Source organism: Manduca sexta, chromosome 14 (genome assembly GCF_014839805.1).
Source record: "Manduca sexta isolate Smith_Timp_Sample1 chromosome 14, JHU_Msex_v1.0, whole genome shotgun sequence".
NCBI lineage: Eukaryota > Metazoa > Arthropoda > Insecta > Lepidoptera > Sphingidae > Manduca > Manduca sexta.
The window spans coordinates 13,503,275-13,517,458 of NC_051128.1; the positions used below are offsets into that span (position 1 = coordinate 13,503,275).

The 14,184-nt window shown below is 36.0% G+C and overlaps 1 protein-coding gene across 1 annotated transcript; it reads left to right on the plus strand.

Moving 5' to 3' along the window:
• The first annotated feature begins 3,570 nt into the window (after positions 1-3,570).
• On the plus strand, positions 3,571-13,218 carry LOC115439856. Its single transcript, XM_030163891.2, has 13 exons — positions 3,571-3,812; positions 4,310-4,468; positions 6,544-6,665; positions 6,904-7,048; positions 7,334-7,561; positions 8,853-8,985; positions 9,702-9,817; positions 10,159-10,359; positions 10,560-10,746; positions 11,287-11,402; positions 11,976-12,161; positions 12,473-12,577; positions 13,085-13,218. The coding sequence occupies exons 1-13, from the start codon at positions 3,744-3,746 to the stop codon at positions 13,181-13,183; spliced, it is 1,866 nt and encodes a 621-aa protein (XP_030019751.1). The 5' UTR covers positions 3,571-3,743; the 3' UTR covers positions 13,184-13,218.
• Positions 13,219-14,184: the final 966 nt, after the last annotated feature.

Below are 14,184 nucleotides of genomic sequence, written 5' to 3' on the forward strand. Positions count from 1 at the left end.
TTTATGAGGAAATCGTGACAGAAAAATATCAGCGAAAATAAGATAAAGCCTCGCAGATATTATGACTTATATTTAGGGTTCTTCTAAAACAATATTCAATGACAAATGCAATTGAGTTTTGTAGATATTTTTATTTTGGAACGAGCTGAATATGATTAAGTAATAATTAAGCACATTTCTTTCTTTTCTGTGAAAAAAAAAAACTAGAATCTACGTTCATTGTCACGTTGATTAGGTTAATGATGTGTCTCGTTTTTTTTAATTCAGCCTTTCATGACTCACTTCTGAATAAAGATATCCTTCCCCTCTTCCAACTTTTAATGATGTATTGCTGTTTGAGATCATTTTGTTGATACAAATTCATCTCGTAAATTATCCTAGAAAAAAAACTTCCTTCAGTTTTTTTCTAAGATGAGTTGATCAAAACAACAACAAAATAATTAATATGCATGGAGATTTCGGCCTTTAAAATTTAATATGACGAAATTTTAAAGGCCGAAATATCCATGCATATTAATTATTTTTACGTTTTTCTTTCAACTGCGAGAACTAATCACTAACTAGACGTGAATTTAAATTCTTTACTTGTCAATACTTGTTTAGTTACCCAGATTAAAGGTGAAACAAAATGTATGAAAATGGACCTTAAGCTATCACCTTAAAATATTGGTGAAATACCATAAGCCTCTTAGGCATTTACTGATTTTTTACAGTTTCAGTTTCAGAAAATATTTACTTGTTGTGCCATTGCGTTACCCTTTTGCAATAAAGTCGTGAATTGATTGTCATGTTATAATTGAAACAACCGCCTATCATATTGCATAAGTTGTTAGAAACGGTTTGCGAACTCGCGATCAATAAGGTTGGTATTTCTCAATAAATTGCCCGTACAAGCTTTTGTCAAGGTCGAGAATAAGGTACTTCGTAGTATGTCGTGATAAAACAAAGATCTGAATTAAGGTAAACAAAATCATTACACAATCCGGCTTGAAGGACCATTTTAATTATAAAAAGACGCTTGAATAGCTAAGTCTGGGCCTGAAGTTCTCAACCAAAAATAGACTTCCTTTCGTAATTTTGAATTCCTAACGTTACAACTGTAAAAAAAATCCAAGACTGCAGAAATACGAATTAAAACTTCATTCGTGCCAAGATAGACAATAAAATGTATGTTAAAAACTTTTGTGTATCCTGTTTCTGTGTTAATGTACAATATATTGATATTGGCAGCACGCTTAAAGAATCAGGAAATTGCCAACAAAGACCGTAATGGAATGCTTCCAACAAGAATTAATGAGGCAATTTGTTAAGCAGTTAAAAATGGCTAATACACAATATATTGGATGCACACTAAACGCCTTTTATCTCCGAAGGGGGAAAAGACGCACAATTGGTGCATCTTCTTTTCCGCTGTGTATTTTCCGTCCAATGATGTGATAGGGGCGAGCATATCGCCACATCTGATAGAAATTCCAGACTCCAGACTGATACTGAGTGGAAAATCCCAACGCCGATTGGATTGTGTCCCAGACCTCAACACTACATTCGTACTGTAATACAACTAAACTACCGAGGCAGTCAAAATATCAGGCAAATACCTACTAGGTATATGTCGTCAGCATAATTATTTACCTATTTTTATACAGGTTGATATAAAAGAATTTCAATATGGACAAACTTTATAATCAACGATTCTGGTGGCCGAATTTCTTTTATTATAATTTACGGGTTAACAGAAGCCAACTTTATTAATTACTTCATAAAATTGTGTTTTCTACGGTGTATCTATTCTTATTAAAGCTCTCCCCCCAAGCAAAACGACGAGCTAGCCGTTTTCAAGAAGCTATTCTAATTCAAATTTATAATACATATAGATAAAATAAGTTACCATCATGTTTAAACAACATAATACATATTGTAACCTTTACTTTGTTTGTTTAAATTTTTTAGTTTAGTGTTTCATTAATTAAGTAGATACTTAATGAAACTTTCACAAAAGTTTTTGATTCTGTGCATGTCTTCTTAAATTGTTTTCAACGTTAGTAGACAATTTAATAATAAATGTTTTGGTAGATTAAAATTTTCAAAGACACAAAATTGACTTTTTCAAGTGTTTTTTTGTAAATCTGCATTGTCCCGCCCGTAATTCGTGCGCCATAAATCTTTGGAACAAATGCTCAAGACCATGTGTTTAGGGGAAGGCCGTAATAAGGGACGTTGTTAAATTCTGGTAAATACAATATTATATACCTACTATGCTCGTATATTTAGATAGTATTAGGGGGTCAAATATAATAAAAAATCTCCTTACATATTTTATACGTGGATATTTTTATAGGTACTTATTTATCTGTCAAGTTTTTTTTTTGCCCCACAAGACAGCACGTAACGGAAGTTTATTAACTGCCTAAATAACTTAATACGACTGAGAGTTCTTAGAATACTTATGGTTCATACTGTTGTATCCCTGGGGGATATGCAGGTAGTCGAAACAAATAAGCCAAATGTTTTGCAACGCCACCCCTCCGAGGCAATTCTTGTACGCTGTCTTCATAGCGAATGCACGCCCATACACAAGAAGACATAAATCGCGGCCCGAAGCAAAAGGTGCAGTGTATACCTCTTGGCTGTAAATACACGTTGAGACCTAAAAGGACCCGCGAACATTTCCCCACCACCCATCCTAGGAAGTTCCCACCTTCCCCCTACTCTCAACCGCGCCTCGGCAGTCACAAAACCGAGGCATTCCAGTATCCCGTTCTCAGGTTTTCCCCGGTGTTGACTGCAGTGACTCCTAACATAAAAAACCGACCGCGTGAGAGCCAAAGTTTATGATGAAGTTGTCAATATGAATCACAAATAAGCACTTAATTTTTTTTCCTTTGACGCAATTTACCTACCTAATATCCGAAATCCTATAATTTAAAGCAATGAAGTTTAACAAATTAAATTTTATAATTTACAATAGTACCTAACTTTATTCTATTTTAATGTCTCATGACTACATACATCCCTTACGTTTCCAATCTAAACTAACACTTCTTTGTAACACGGTTGCTGGTGATGCGTGAATCTTATTTATAATTTAATATTAAATCCGAAGTACAATTAACCAGAAGACAGTTGGTTCTAAGTACCTATGACAAAACGTTACCGTCCTTTAGAATTCTTGTTTTACCAGTGTGTTAATAATAAAATACCCACACCTATGCACATTCGAAGGGGTAATTAGAGCTGTGTCGTGTACGCTTTGGTAAACTTTTTTCAATTATATGAGGGCACTGGCCAAGCTTATTGCAATTGGACACAAAAGATCCCAAACAATTCATGTGTCTTTGAAGCAGAGTAACGTTTTCTGGTTTGTAAACATTGAAAGTACCGAATGAGCATAATAATTACTTAGCATTGTTAGCGTAAGAACTCTTAATACCTATGTGTAAGTCTATTAATTTATTAACTCTACATAATTCTGCTAAATTATAACCGATGGACTTACAACCTCCTCAACATTCGGCACTTAATACCTAAGTTTTTGCACTTCTCTTTGACCTAAGTTAAAAAGAAGAAATGTCAGATAACGATCAAGATCATTAACTTCAAAATAATTTAGAATTGTGTGTTTACAAGAGTTTAAGACGGCATTTAAAAGTATAGATGTTACACTTGGGTAACTAAGAGATGGATTGATCAATAAAACGTTGCAATAGGTACTGCCAAGAAATAGCATTGAAAAATTCTTTAAAATGGGTCTAACAAGCAACACTGGGTTGTTGGCGAGTGTGTCTCATAAACCCATTCTTACAAAGCAAAAGGTTAGTACGAAACATTTATCAATGTTATGTAGTTGTAAATATACAAAATAAGTAAGCCACTTGCTTGGATAAAATCACACTTCGTGATGAATCTTTATCACATATTAAAGGCTATTATTTGCATGGTAATAGACATTGACTTTAAGTAGAGATCTTTGTTATGTTTTGTTATATATTGAACACTCAGCTCTTTAGGTGCAAGTGTCACAATCTGTCAAATCAAATCCACTTTCTTCTATTTTAGCACATGCTGTATAATATATAGGTACACATAGCCATAACCGAAGATTAACACAGGTTGTGTTAACGACCTGCTTACAACACAGACATATTACAGCAATTTCAAATTCCAAATCGCTCTACAACCTTTTTAGGTATTCTTAGTACTTTGCCTTAAATTTTATGGTACCCCCATTTTCGAAGTAGAAAATCTAATGCGCCTAATCATATGTTAATCAAAGTAATCTCTTTCTCAGTATAATGTCTTAACTTTTCAGAGCAACGTAGAGCTACGATGCGACGTGACGCCGGCCCCGTTCATGCTGCGACCGTACGCTGGGTTGTACAACCCGTTCCCTCATGGGTGTTCGGTGCTATGCAACCACCCGGCCGATTCCGAGGCAAAGGAATATGTAAAGCGGGTTAAGGATAACTGGGTAACATATACACTTTTTTTTTCTAATTTTCAAGTGGAGATGATGGTTTAAATGTGTGATGTTTTTATACGAGCACAGGAAGTTAACTCTAATACACCTAATCAATTGAAACAATTATGCCGGCCTGTTCAAAACTGGATATTTGACTACGTTTAAGTATGTATATAGCATGTTGCTAATGGAATGCAATTCATGTAGACCGCTATGGTAGTAAAATTTTGTAAACGGTTGTCGCTATCGGGGCTAACCTGCTACCAGCGTTTATTAAATCTATACAATGTTTAAACTTTTAAAGCAAACCGGTAGGTCTGCACGAAGAGCAAAGGAATTACAGAGAATACACTAATTATAGAGAATTACAGTTTCATGGAAGAACTTAACATTTCAGCCACTATATTGCGTGCGTCGGTGGATTGACCGTTAAGTAAATTCAAGACCCACTTTTTTTCCTTAAACGATGCACTCAATGTATTAAAAGACACGTGGGATGAACTACTGATGGCTACAAACACCATTAGCCGAAAGGGGTGCGGTTTTGTTACATCATGCATTTAGTGCATGACAAAGATAGCGGCTTGGGTATGAAATACTCTCTAGCTGTCTGTACCTGCGGCGGCGTCGTGTGACGGGTCGGCCACTTCCCTACAATATAGTTGAGGAGGCCGATGGCTGGCACATGCGTCATACTCGTGAACGGGTATTGCTTGTGTGGACTGTTCTGCCCATTTCGCTTACAATTTCTAATTGCTAGAGGTGCTAGGAGGAAATAATTATAAGGATAATAGAGAAATTTCATGATTCCTGAGAGGGTTGTGCAGTCATATGAAAATTTAAATTAATTTATTCCTTATTTCACGAGCCTATAAATGAACTGCTCTAAACTTTTTGTCTCTTCTCACTTTATCATGTACTATAGTCTTTACCCTAAACTGATTGAAAAGAGCAACACCAGAGTTTCTTGCCCGTTTTTCCCTGGTGAAAACTGCTTTCCGAACTGGTGGAAGAGTTAATATTGACGGAATCTAAATAATGTATAACATTTTACAGATTCATGTAAATCATTTCATTTCATTTATCAATCAAATCTATCAAGTTATTATGCTAGAACTTTTGTTTTAAAATTTTAGACTGTATTACCTGTGTTATGAACAAAAAACTGGCCGATCTAGCTAACCTATTCGTCTCTACATATATGATATGTGCTGCCGAAATTATTTGATACGAAACACGGTTAATTGTTTCTGTCACGAATTTCGAACGTAATGGGTTCAATTTAGAAATAATTACACGTTTGATGGTAATACTGAAGACACAAACAGTTTTTTTATTATAAAAACGCATCAATTTTGCTACTTGTTTTTAATTTTTATGTTCCGAAGTTATTGCGAATTGAAATATTAATTTATATAGACTTTAGAATTTGTTTAATAATATATTCGTCAATCACAAAAAAATTGCCTAAATTGTGTCGAAACTTTATAGTTTGGCATAGATATAGATTCATCAGACACAACAGCATAGGTAGATATTGTGATAAATAGAGATTCTATTCTATTTAGCCCATATTGGACTATGCAGCTACTGTTTTTCGTGTAATGTTTTTTATAGCTGAAATAAATAAGCAACCAAGTAGCTCATCTAGTAATGAATAAACGCTAACACCTGGTATGCCAGGAAAATATAGCAAATTTTAAAGGAAAAATTGTAGACCTTCTAAAAGGAAACAAACTGCTTGATGTCAGTTTTCTGGGAGATAAGTATTTCTAGGTACCGTCTTGGAGTCTATCGAAACAAACCACTAATCAGTCATATCGCCACCGCAGCCATGAACCTCATAACGGGGGATATGGTCGCGATCGCTATAGTATGGCGACTGGGTCAAACTTAAATGGGTTTTCAAGATATGGGACATCGTAGTTACGCCAACCCAAATTACAACAAAAATTCTATACCGAAAATTGGGTCACATCTCTTGACTGTACCAATATAAATATGTTTCTTTTGATTTAATCCGTTATAATGTTGAATTTAAAGGTCCTGGAAATATCTGCAGTAAATGAGACGTTATATTTCAGATGCTAGAAGGTAAAGCGCATTACTTCCATGAAGACTTGTCAAAGTTTCAAGAACTAAATGGCCCGGATAAAGAGAAGATCAGGACGCCACATGACATTGTCACGGAAGACATGTTTAGGAGGTAAGTATAAATACCTCGTAGAATACTTTGGCATATCATGTTTAGTAATGTAGAGTATCAAGTGTGCATCGCTAAATTCAGTTTAAAATGAGGTGGAGTTATTTAAATTTTGATACGCTTGAGAAGTAAGCATGGATTTTAGTTCGAAATCGGTAATTAAAATATGGCAAAAATATCTATCAATCTTGGCTCACTTAATTATTTTTGACTTAAAAAAACCCACTCCTACTTTTATCAGATATACTGAGACTGACTCAAGACCATTGACTCCAGCACCAACACTCGCGAGCGGCAAATCCAGAGGTTCTAGAAGATGTCTCACACCAGACCAGCCTCATCAGAGAACCACCATTGTTTTGGACTTAAGAAGAAGTCATAGCCAGGTGATCGGCATGAAATTATAACAAAATTAATTTGAATAACTTCGACACCAATTATCTTCTGCGACAACCCTGCTCATAACAATATAGGTTTAATTATATTCCATGATATAAATAAATAATTTAAATTAAATACAAAAAGATATTTCCTTATATAGAGAAGTGGTTGAAATGCCGTAAGTTGAATCCTACAAGCAATTGCTTTCTATTATCTTCACTATTAGTATGAAAGAAAAAAGAATAAAAATATAAAATGCTGAGGAATTAATCAGTTTAAACAATCAACAGGAAACTTTATACTACCACGGATACTCAACATCAGAAATGACAGCCGGCGCCAACACGAGTCCGATCAACGATCGCTCGACGCTACCCTCCTTGAACCTCTCTGAGGGAGCCCACAATCGACTCCTGAAGGGACAGTGCGAACAACTCCCTCCCTTAGCTTCGCCGTTAGTGCTGTCGAAAAGAGTTGTGCCTATGAAAGAACTTTCTAGTGTTAGAACTGCAAGAAAGGTGAGTAACCATTGCTTCCACTCATAATTCCACAATAAAAAACTTTTTAGGGATTAAAAGTCCTTTTATTACGAGAAAAGTACATTGTTTCCTCATAAAGGTAGCCTTTAAATTAATCGCAATTAACACAAAATCTATTGTACCAAATAGTATCTGAAAGTGTATAAGTAACTGTGTTTATTTGATTAACAAATATCCAAAGATCACCATCCATTTTAAAAAAACATTCAAATTTAAAATGAGGATACAGATTTTAATATGTTGCTGTGGTTTGTTTATCGACCATTACCTTTTAATTGCAAATTACGGGAACAGTTTATAAATAACACAGTACCTACTTCATGTGGGTCATGCTTAGGGAAAACGAGGAATGAGGTAAATTTGTACGTAAAATGTTCTGAGTTATTAAGATATTTGTTTATTTTGGCTCTCTCTATTTGTGGTTTTTAGATACATTGCATTGTATGATTATAATTAAATAAAACATTGTACTAATTCATTTATAATTTTGTATACAATATCGAATATAGGTGGCTAATGATATCTATTTCATTATATAGGGTATATAAAACAGTATCTACGTAATTTTATGTTTTCATAAAAAGCCGCGGCCTTGATCAAAGTTGTAGTATTATTCCATCTTGAAAACTTACTAGAGCGTTAAAACCTCATTAATTTTACTTATCACATGCAAAATCGATAGCTTTGCTGACGTTACTGGGATATCACTCTAGCATCGACGGATTACTCTACGATTCGGTTTTTAATTAAACATGCCAGTATTTTTCCAACATCCAACCATGTTGCCGTTCATAGTATCGCATAGTAAATTATTAGCGAATAAAAAAGATATTTTCAATGATAAAAAAACAAATAGTTTGATCAGGTTTAAACCGAAAGGCGCTAAGAGAAGACCTTTGAAGTTGCCTCCAGTCGTAACTGCTTCGCCGTGTGACTGTGATTTAATGCATTTAACAAAAATCGTCATCAATTATGCGCCTAAAAGTAGGAAAAGAGGCGGTTCTAATATTGTTTTTTCGATGACTGCTTGGGGTGCCGCTGGGCGAAGGAAGCGGATGAAACTGCCTAGCGGTAGAGTCATCGGGAAATATGTTAAACATGAGAGACCGATGTTTTATAACTGTGATGAGTTTTTTAAGAAACTAGAGGTAATATTTTGTTAAAACGCGTAGGTAACTTTCCGACCTTAGTAATAATTCCTAAAAAAAATCATAACGGTGTGTATTTTTTACATGAATTAGACATTTGATCGTAATAATATAATCTCCAGAATCAACTGAAAGCGCTCAATTTGGGAAAGTCTCCTAAGAAGAACAAAGGAGAGACTCCTGCGTCGCATCGTTCGAAAGGTGACAAGGATTTGAACGACGGCAGCGAAACCGGTCGCGCTGCTACGGATGATGGTAATGCACCAAGATACTATGCCTCTGTTCTCTCTTCTCTTCGTCAGCCTATATATTCGGCCAAAGCTGAGTGCAGGCCTTTTGCAATGCACGCCAGGTTGGTCTGTCCAGTGCAGAATACCTATACCTACGTATGTGATATTTTAAAATATCAGGTGGCGTCGCTAGGTACCCAAAGACAGATGAAAATAACAAATAGGCCACGGTCCATTGTATGTAACACCCCTAGCCAAGGCCCGGACCCGAGCTGGGGCTATAGCAAGAACAGGACCCCGATTAAACTTTTCGGTAGATAAGATGTTTTGTTACTCCTCATGGTGGTAGCCTAAAAAAAGTTCACTGGTCACGATCTGGCTGGCTCACGGACTTTGGCGCTCTACATAGTCTAGCCGTACGGTAGCTTGCCACCTCCCTACTTCTTATTCACAGGTCGTTCTACTCAATCATACAATCCACTACAAAGAAGTTTGCAGACTAAAATATCATTTCAGTAGATGTCAAGTTTTTACAATTTAAAATGTATATATGCCTATATAAAGTGTTTACTATGAACTATTTCATAGTGGCCACCAGAACCTAGAAGAAATAGAGACAAAAAGAGTCAAGAATACGTAGCTGTAAACAAATATTTAGGAGTTGCCAATTTTCCAAGTGCTATTTTTTATATGTATTTTATAAAACTATTCATTGAGATTTTTTTTGCTATCTTTGTTTAGGTGGTGGTGAAATCCGCAGACGTGGTAAGCGACGACGCAAGGGTCGTCAGGGTGGTAGCGACAGACTCACTTCAGCAGGACTAGCTGCGCAGACTCAGCAAGATCCCGAGACACAGGTAGGATAGTTATTTTTAATGTTAACTCAATAAAATGTAGGTACCAGTTGCTGAAACAGAGACCTTAAATTTATTATGCCATAGTCCATCTCAGAATGTACATCATTATTAAGTTTTAGTAAATACTTAGCCATGTCTGTCTCCGGACAATTATGTACTATTGCAGAAACAGAACAGAACCTGAATTCTTTGTAATTTAAATTTCTGGATGGCAGTTACCACATATCTACCAGTACCTAACCGAAGTGATTGTTTCTCAACCACAATTATCATGTCAGTTTTTATCATATTTTATAGTTGTAGTCACTTTCATTTTCGTAATATCAATCGCCTTCAAATAGATTGCAGGAATCGGAACAGACTCCCAAAACCCAAGTTCCCGAGGGTCGATAGCGCCAGCGGCTGACGATGAAGTGATAGTCCTGCCGGTGGTCAAATCCGGCGTATCAAAAAAGGCTGATTCGTTCCTTGATGATGAGATCCTCAAGTATTTACACAGAGAGGTGGATGAGGAGGCTATTGAGACTGAGTTTGATGTGAAGGTAAGATTGCCACAATTATGGAAAATGATTAGATTTTCGTTATTCCATATTTACTAGAAATAAACGTCCAATTTACTACGAAACCCCACACTCAAGCCTTTTATCCCCGAAATATGATATTTTACCCCCATTGAGTCTCCCATGGACCCCTGGATATCCACCTGGATCACATCAGAAATCAATAATCTATACCTTTACAGCGTCGCTACGTACTCGAGGAAGCTTTACGCACTCGCCCAGAGCGACCATACGGGCAAGAGATGCAGGCACTAATCCGAGAGCTGAAGGTGCCAGCAGTAAGCCTGGGTGACTGGCTGCACATACCGCGGGTGTTCTCCAGGCGAAACGCGCAGTTCTCGCTGCCTATAGACTCTAATGCGTTGGAAAGTGAGTTATTTTTATCTCTTTTATTGATTCAAATTGGCTATTGAAGATGAAGATGGATATTCTTGGGTGGTATTTTATATACAGTCTTTTACCTTTTTTGGTTCGACAGATGTGTATAACGCCTATTTCGCAAGCTTTGTTAAGTGCTATATCACAGGAAGCCTATGACCATTTTCCAGGGACATTGTCAGACGGCAGAATGATATTGACCATAAATACTCTAACCCGGGGTTAAACCTGTAATCTCAGTTCGGCAATCATACCTACCGTATACACTATGACTACAACAACGCAACGAAAACAGATAAAATAGTGAGGTAGACGATGCCAGCTTTAAGTGCAGAGGCGGTTTAGACGGCCAAGATGCCATATCCTAGGGAGAAAGCCATAAGCTCATATCTTAATACGCAAATGCAAAAATAGATGCTATTGGTTTTCTAATAAAATAGAAGGTTGCCGTTTGCTCTAGTCGTTCAAGTCCTGTAATGTCCGACCGTGGATAGAGACTACATACAAATATGAATAATATTTTGATTATAGCCTTGACTCCAATGAATTACGCCGCGAGGTTCGTGACCATCAAGAAGTCTAAACAACTGCTATATCTGACAGTTCTAAGAAAATTCAGACCGGAAGGGTATCGGATGCCAATTAAGGTTAGTATTTTTTAACAAAAGACTAGTCATACACACACACAATCACGCATTTAGCCCCGAAGGGTTATGCAGAGGCGCAATGAGGGCACTCACTTTTCGCCAAGTATTCAGTCCCTTGATGAGACAGGGGGCGAGCCTATCGCCATATCGGGCACAAATTCCAGACTCCGGGCTGATACTGAGCAGAAAAACCCAAATATCACTTTGCCCGACCCGGGATTCGGAACCCAGGACTTCAGAGCGCTGCCGTACCGCACATGCAGTACAACTATGCCACCGAGGCGGTAAAAGACATATCTATATAGGTAAAAGTGCAACACCACGTAATACGCCAATTAGAGTACCCATTTCTGTATTTCTGTACTATAATAGAAAATATGGCGAACATATCGCTAAATCGTGTACAAATCTCAAGCCAACTTGCTTTTTCGAACACAGACATTTAAAGGCTTGCTTGACCTAGAGATCTAACCAAGATTTTGGGTTTATTCAATATAAAAAAAGATTTTATTGACACTTAATGAAGTACGGTATTTAAACTCTTTTCGCTATAATTGCTATTGCTGTAAGCAGGATATAGAAGAAGGTTTAATCCTAATGATGGGCGGCATCCTCTCCGCTGAACAGGCGAGTCATTTCCAACACATCATGATGTGGACAAGTTATGAGGAAGAGGAGAATATTCCCGACGAAATCAAGTTAACTCTCCTCGATTCTGGAAGAAAGACTTCGATCACAGAAGGAGGTGATACAGGGGAGGTAAATGTCAAATATTTTTAATGATTTTTTTTCGTTTAGTTTACAAATAATTACACCTATAATAAAAAAATAGTTTTTTAATTAATTTTAACTGCAGAGTGACGTCACACTATATTATTCATGTAATCCAATATGGGAACCCACCCACAGTGGGTTGGTGAATAAAAGGGATTAATTTTTCAAATCCCTTTTCCCTGCCTTGTTTTATCGGACGACATTCAAGTCTCGTCACGAATTAAAGAAGAAAAATCGTATTTGATTGCATGGATAGTTATGTACTATATTTAATTTTGAATCTTTTTTTGTTACAGTCCATAACTGACACCATAAAGTTTCGAACTTGGTGCGGACTTTGTGCAATATGCGAGCGAATGTTTGGCAGATACCCGCCCCGAGACAGAGATCCTCCTGATGGGGTAATTTTTTTTATTCGGATATTTTTTTTCCACCTTTTCTTTATTTTACTCCAATGTAGGCTCTGCGCGTCATTCTTTTATGGCACATAGCAAAAACTATTTTATTTAGTTTTTACGTAGATACGGCACCTGCCTGACGGTAATGTCTTCTGAGGAATTCAGACTCGGACAAATGATATATGAAAAATCCATTAAGTGTTGCTCGGAATTCGTACCCAATACCTCAGTCCACAGCCTATTTTAAAAATCATATTATAAAATAGAATTATTTTCATTGGGAATAAAGTCCCGGAATAGAAAATTATATATTAATTCAGGACGTAGCACACTACGTGTGTGCCAAATTTCATATAAATCCTTGCTGTTTTTGAATTTACTTCTAACAAGAAAGTAAAGAAAAGTAGGATAAGATATACTTACGTAGTAAAATTTTATGAGAGATTTATATATTTTTTTTTAATTTACAAAACTAAAATACCTAATGATTTTAAAAATCATTGCTTTCAGATTGAACTAAGCGATTTTACCATGCTAGAAACAAAATTGGCGGTACTGAAGGTGCACAGTGGACTACGAGAAGTCTTGGACACCATAAGAGAACGATGATTTAACCTTTTTTAATATGTAATTAATAATTATTTATTTTAAGTATTATACTAACGTATATTTTGTTATAGTCTTGTTTACAATAAAATTAAATTACTTACTTACGTATAATTTTTTTTTGTTACTTATGTTTGCTCATTTACTAGAAAAATAAATAACTTATTACCGGCCGCTCAATCTCCTTGTTGATCACTCCCTTTAGGAAAGTGTAGGAGTACCTTATCTTTCTATATCCGTGAGATATATAGTTATTAAAAGTAGTCTGTAAGGCAAAGTGAGGCATACCGTTTCCAATTGCAATAAGACTTCGTTAACATGGTTATAACTAATGCTTGAACTAAAAAGAAGGTTATAGGCGTAGTATCATGAACTCACAATAGTTGACGCGCATATCGTTCACGAAATCATCGAAACCATCTAATATACTAACCGATTTCAATGAAAATTTGGATGTGTTGCATTGGTCCCACCCGTTGGTGGATTTGGTTGAACCCGATAAGCGGCGCTTTTGTAGAAATATAAAAGTTACAAAGAAAATAAAAATGTGTGAAACGAACTCTACATAAAATGTGGTTTAGAATATGGCCTGTGCCAGGACAACGTCTGCCGGGCCCACTACTAATATAATAATAATAATTATATTTGGAATCTAAGATATCCGAATTTAATTTGAAGTATCTGTAAGGAAGAAAATCCGAATATATTTTTGACATTACGTGACAGCTGGTGGAAGACATTGGTAGTGCTGCCCTCAATATATTGTAGATTTGTATCGATACTAAAGCAATTTAACTTTATTTCTTCATTCGATATTAAACTGTGGTAATTGATGTGATAAGTATGCAATTAAGAACCTTAATCTAGGTTATTTTTTAAAACATTTAGTATTTGAAATACATAATTTAATATTAAATTCGCATTTGCAAACTTTAAAATTGTCGTCTTGTCCCCCGGATTACGTAAAATATGTTTCATTATACTTAAGTACTAAATTTATTACC

Coding starts and splice junctions, on each gene's coding strand:
- LOC115439856 (XM_030163891.2), top strand. CDS start 3,744: ATGGGTCTAACAAGCAACACTGGGTTGTTGGCGAGTGTGTCTCATAAA. Junction 11,403..11,975: donor GGTATCGGATGCCAATTAAG/GTTAGTATTTTT, acceptor TGCTGTAAGCAG/GATATAGAAGAAGGTTTAAT. Junction 12,162..12,472: donor AAGGAGGTGATACAGGGGAG/GTAAATGTCAAA, acceptor TTTTTGTTACAG/TCCATAACTGACACCATAAA.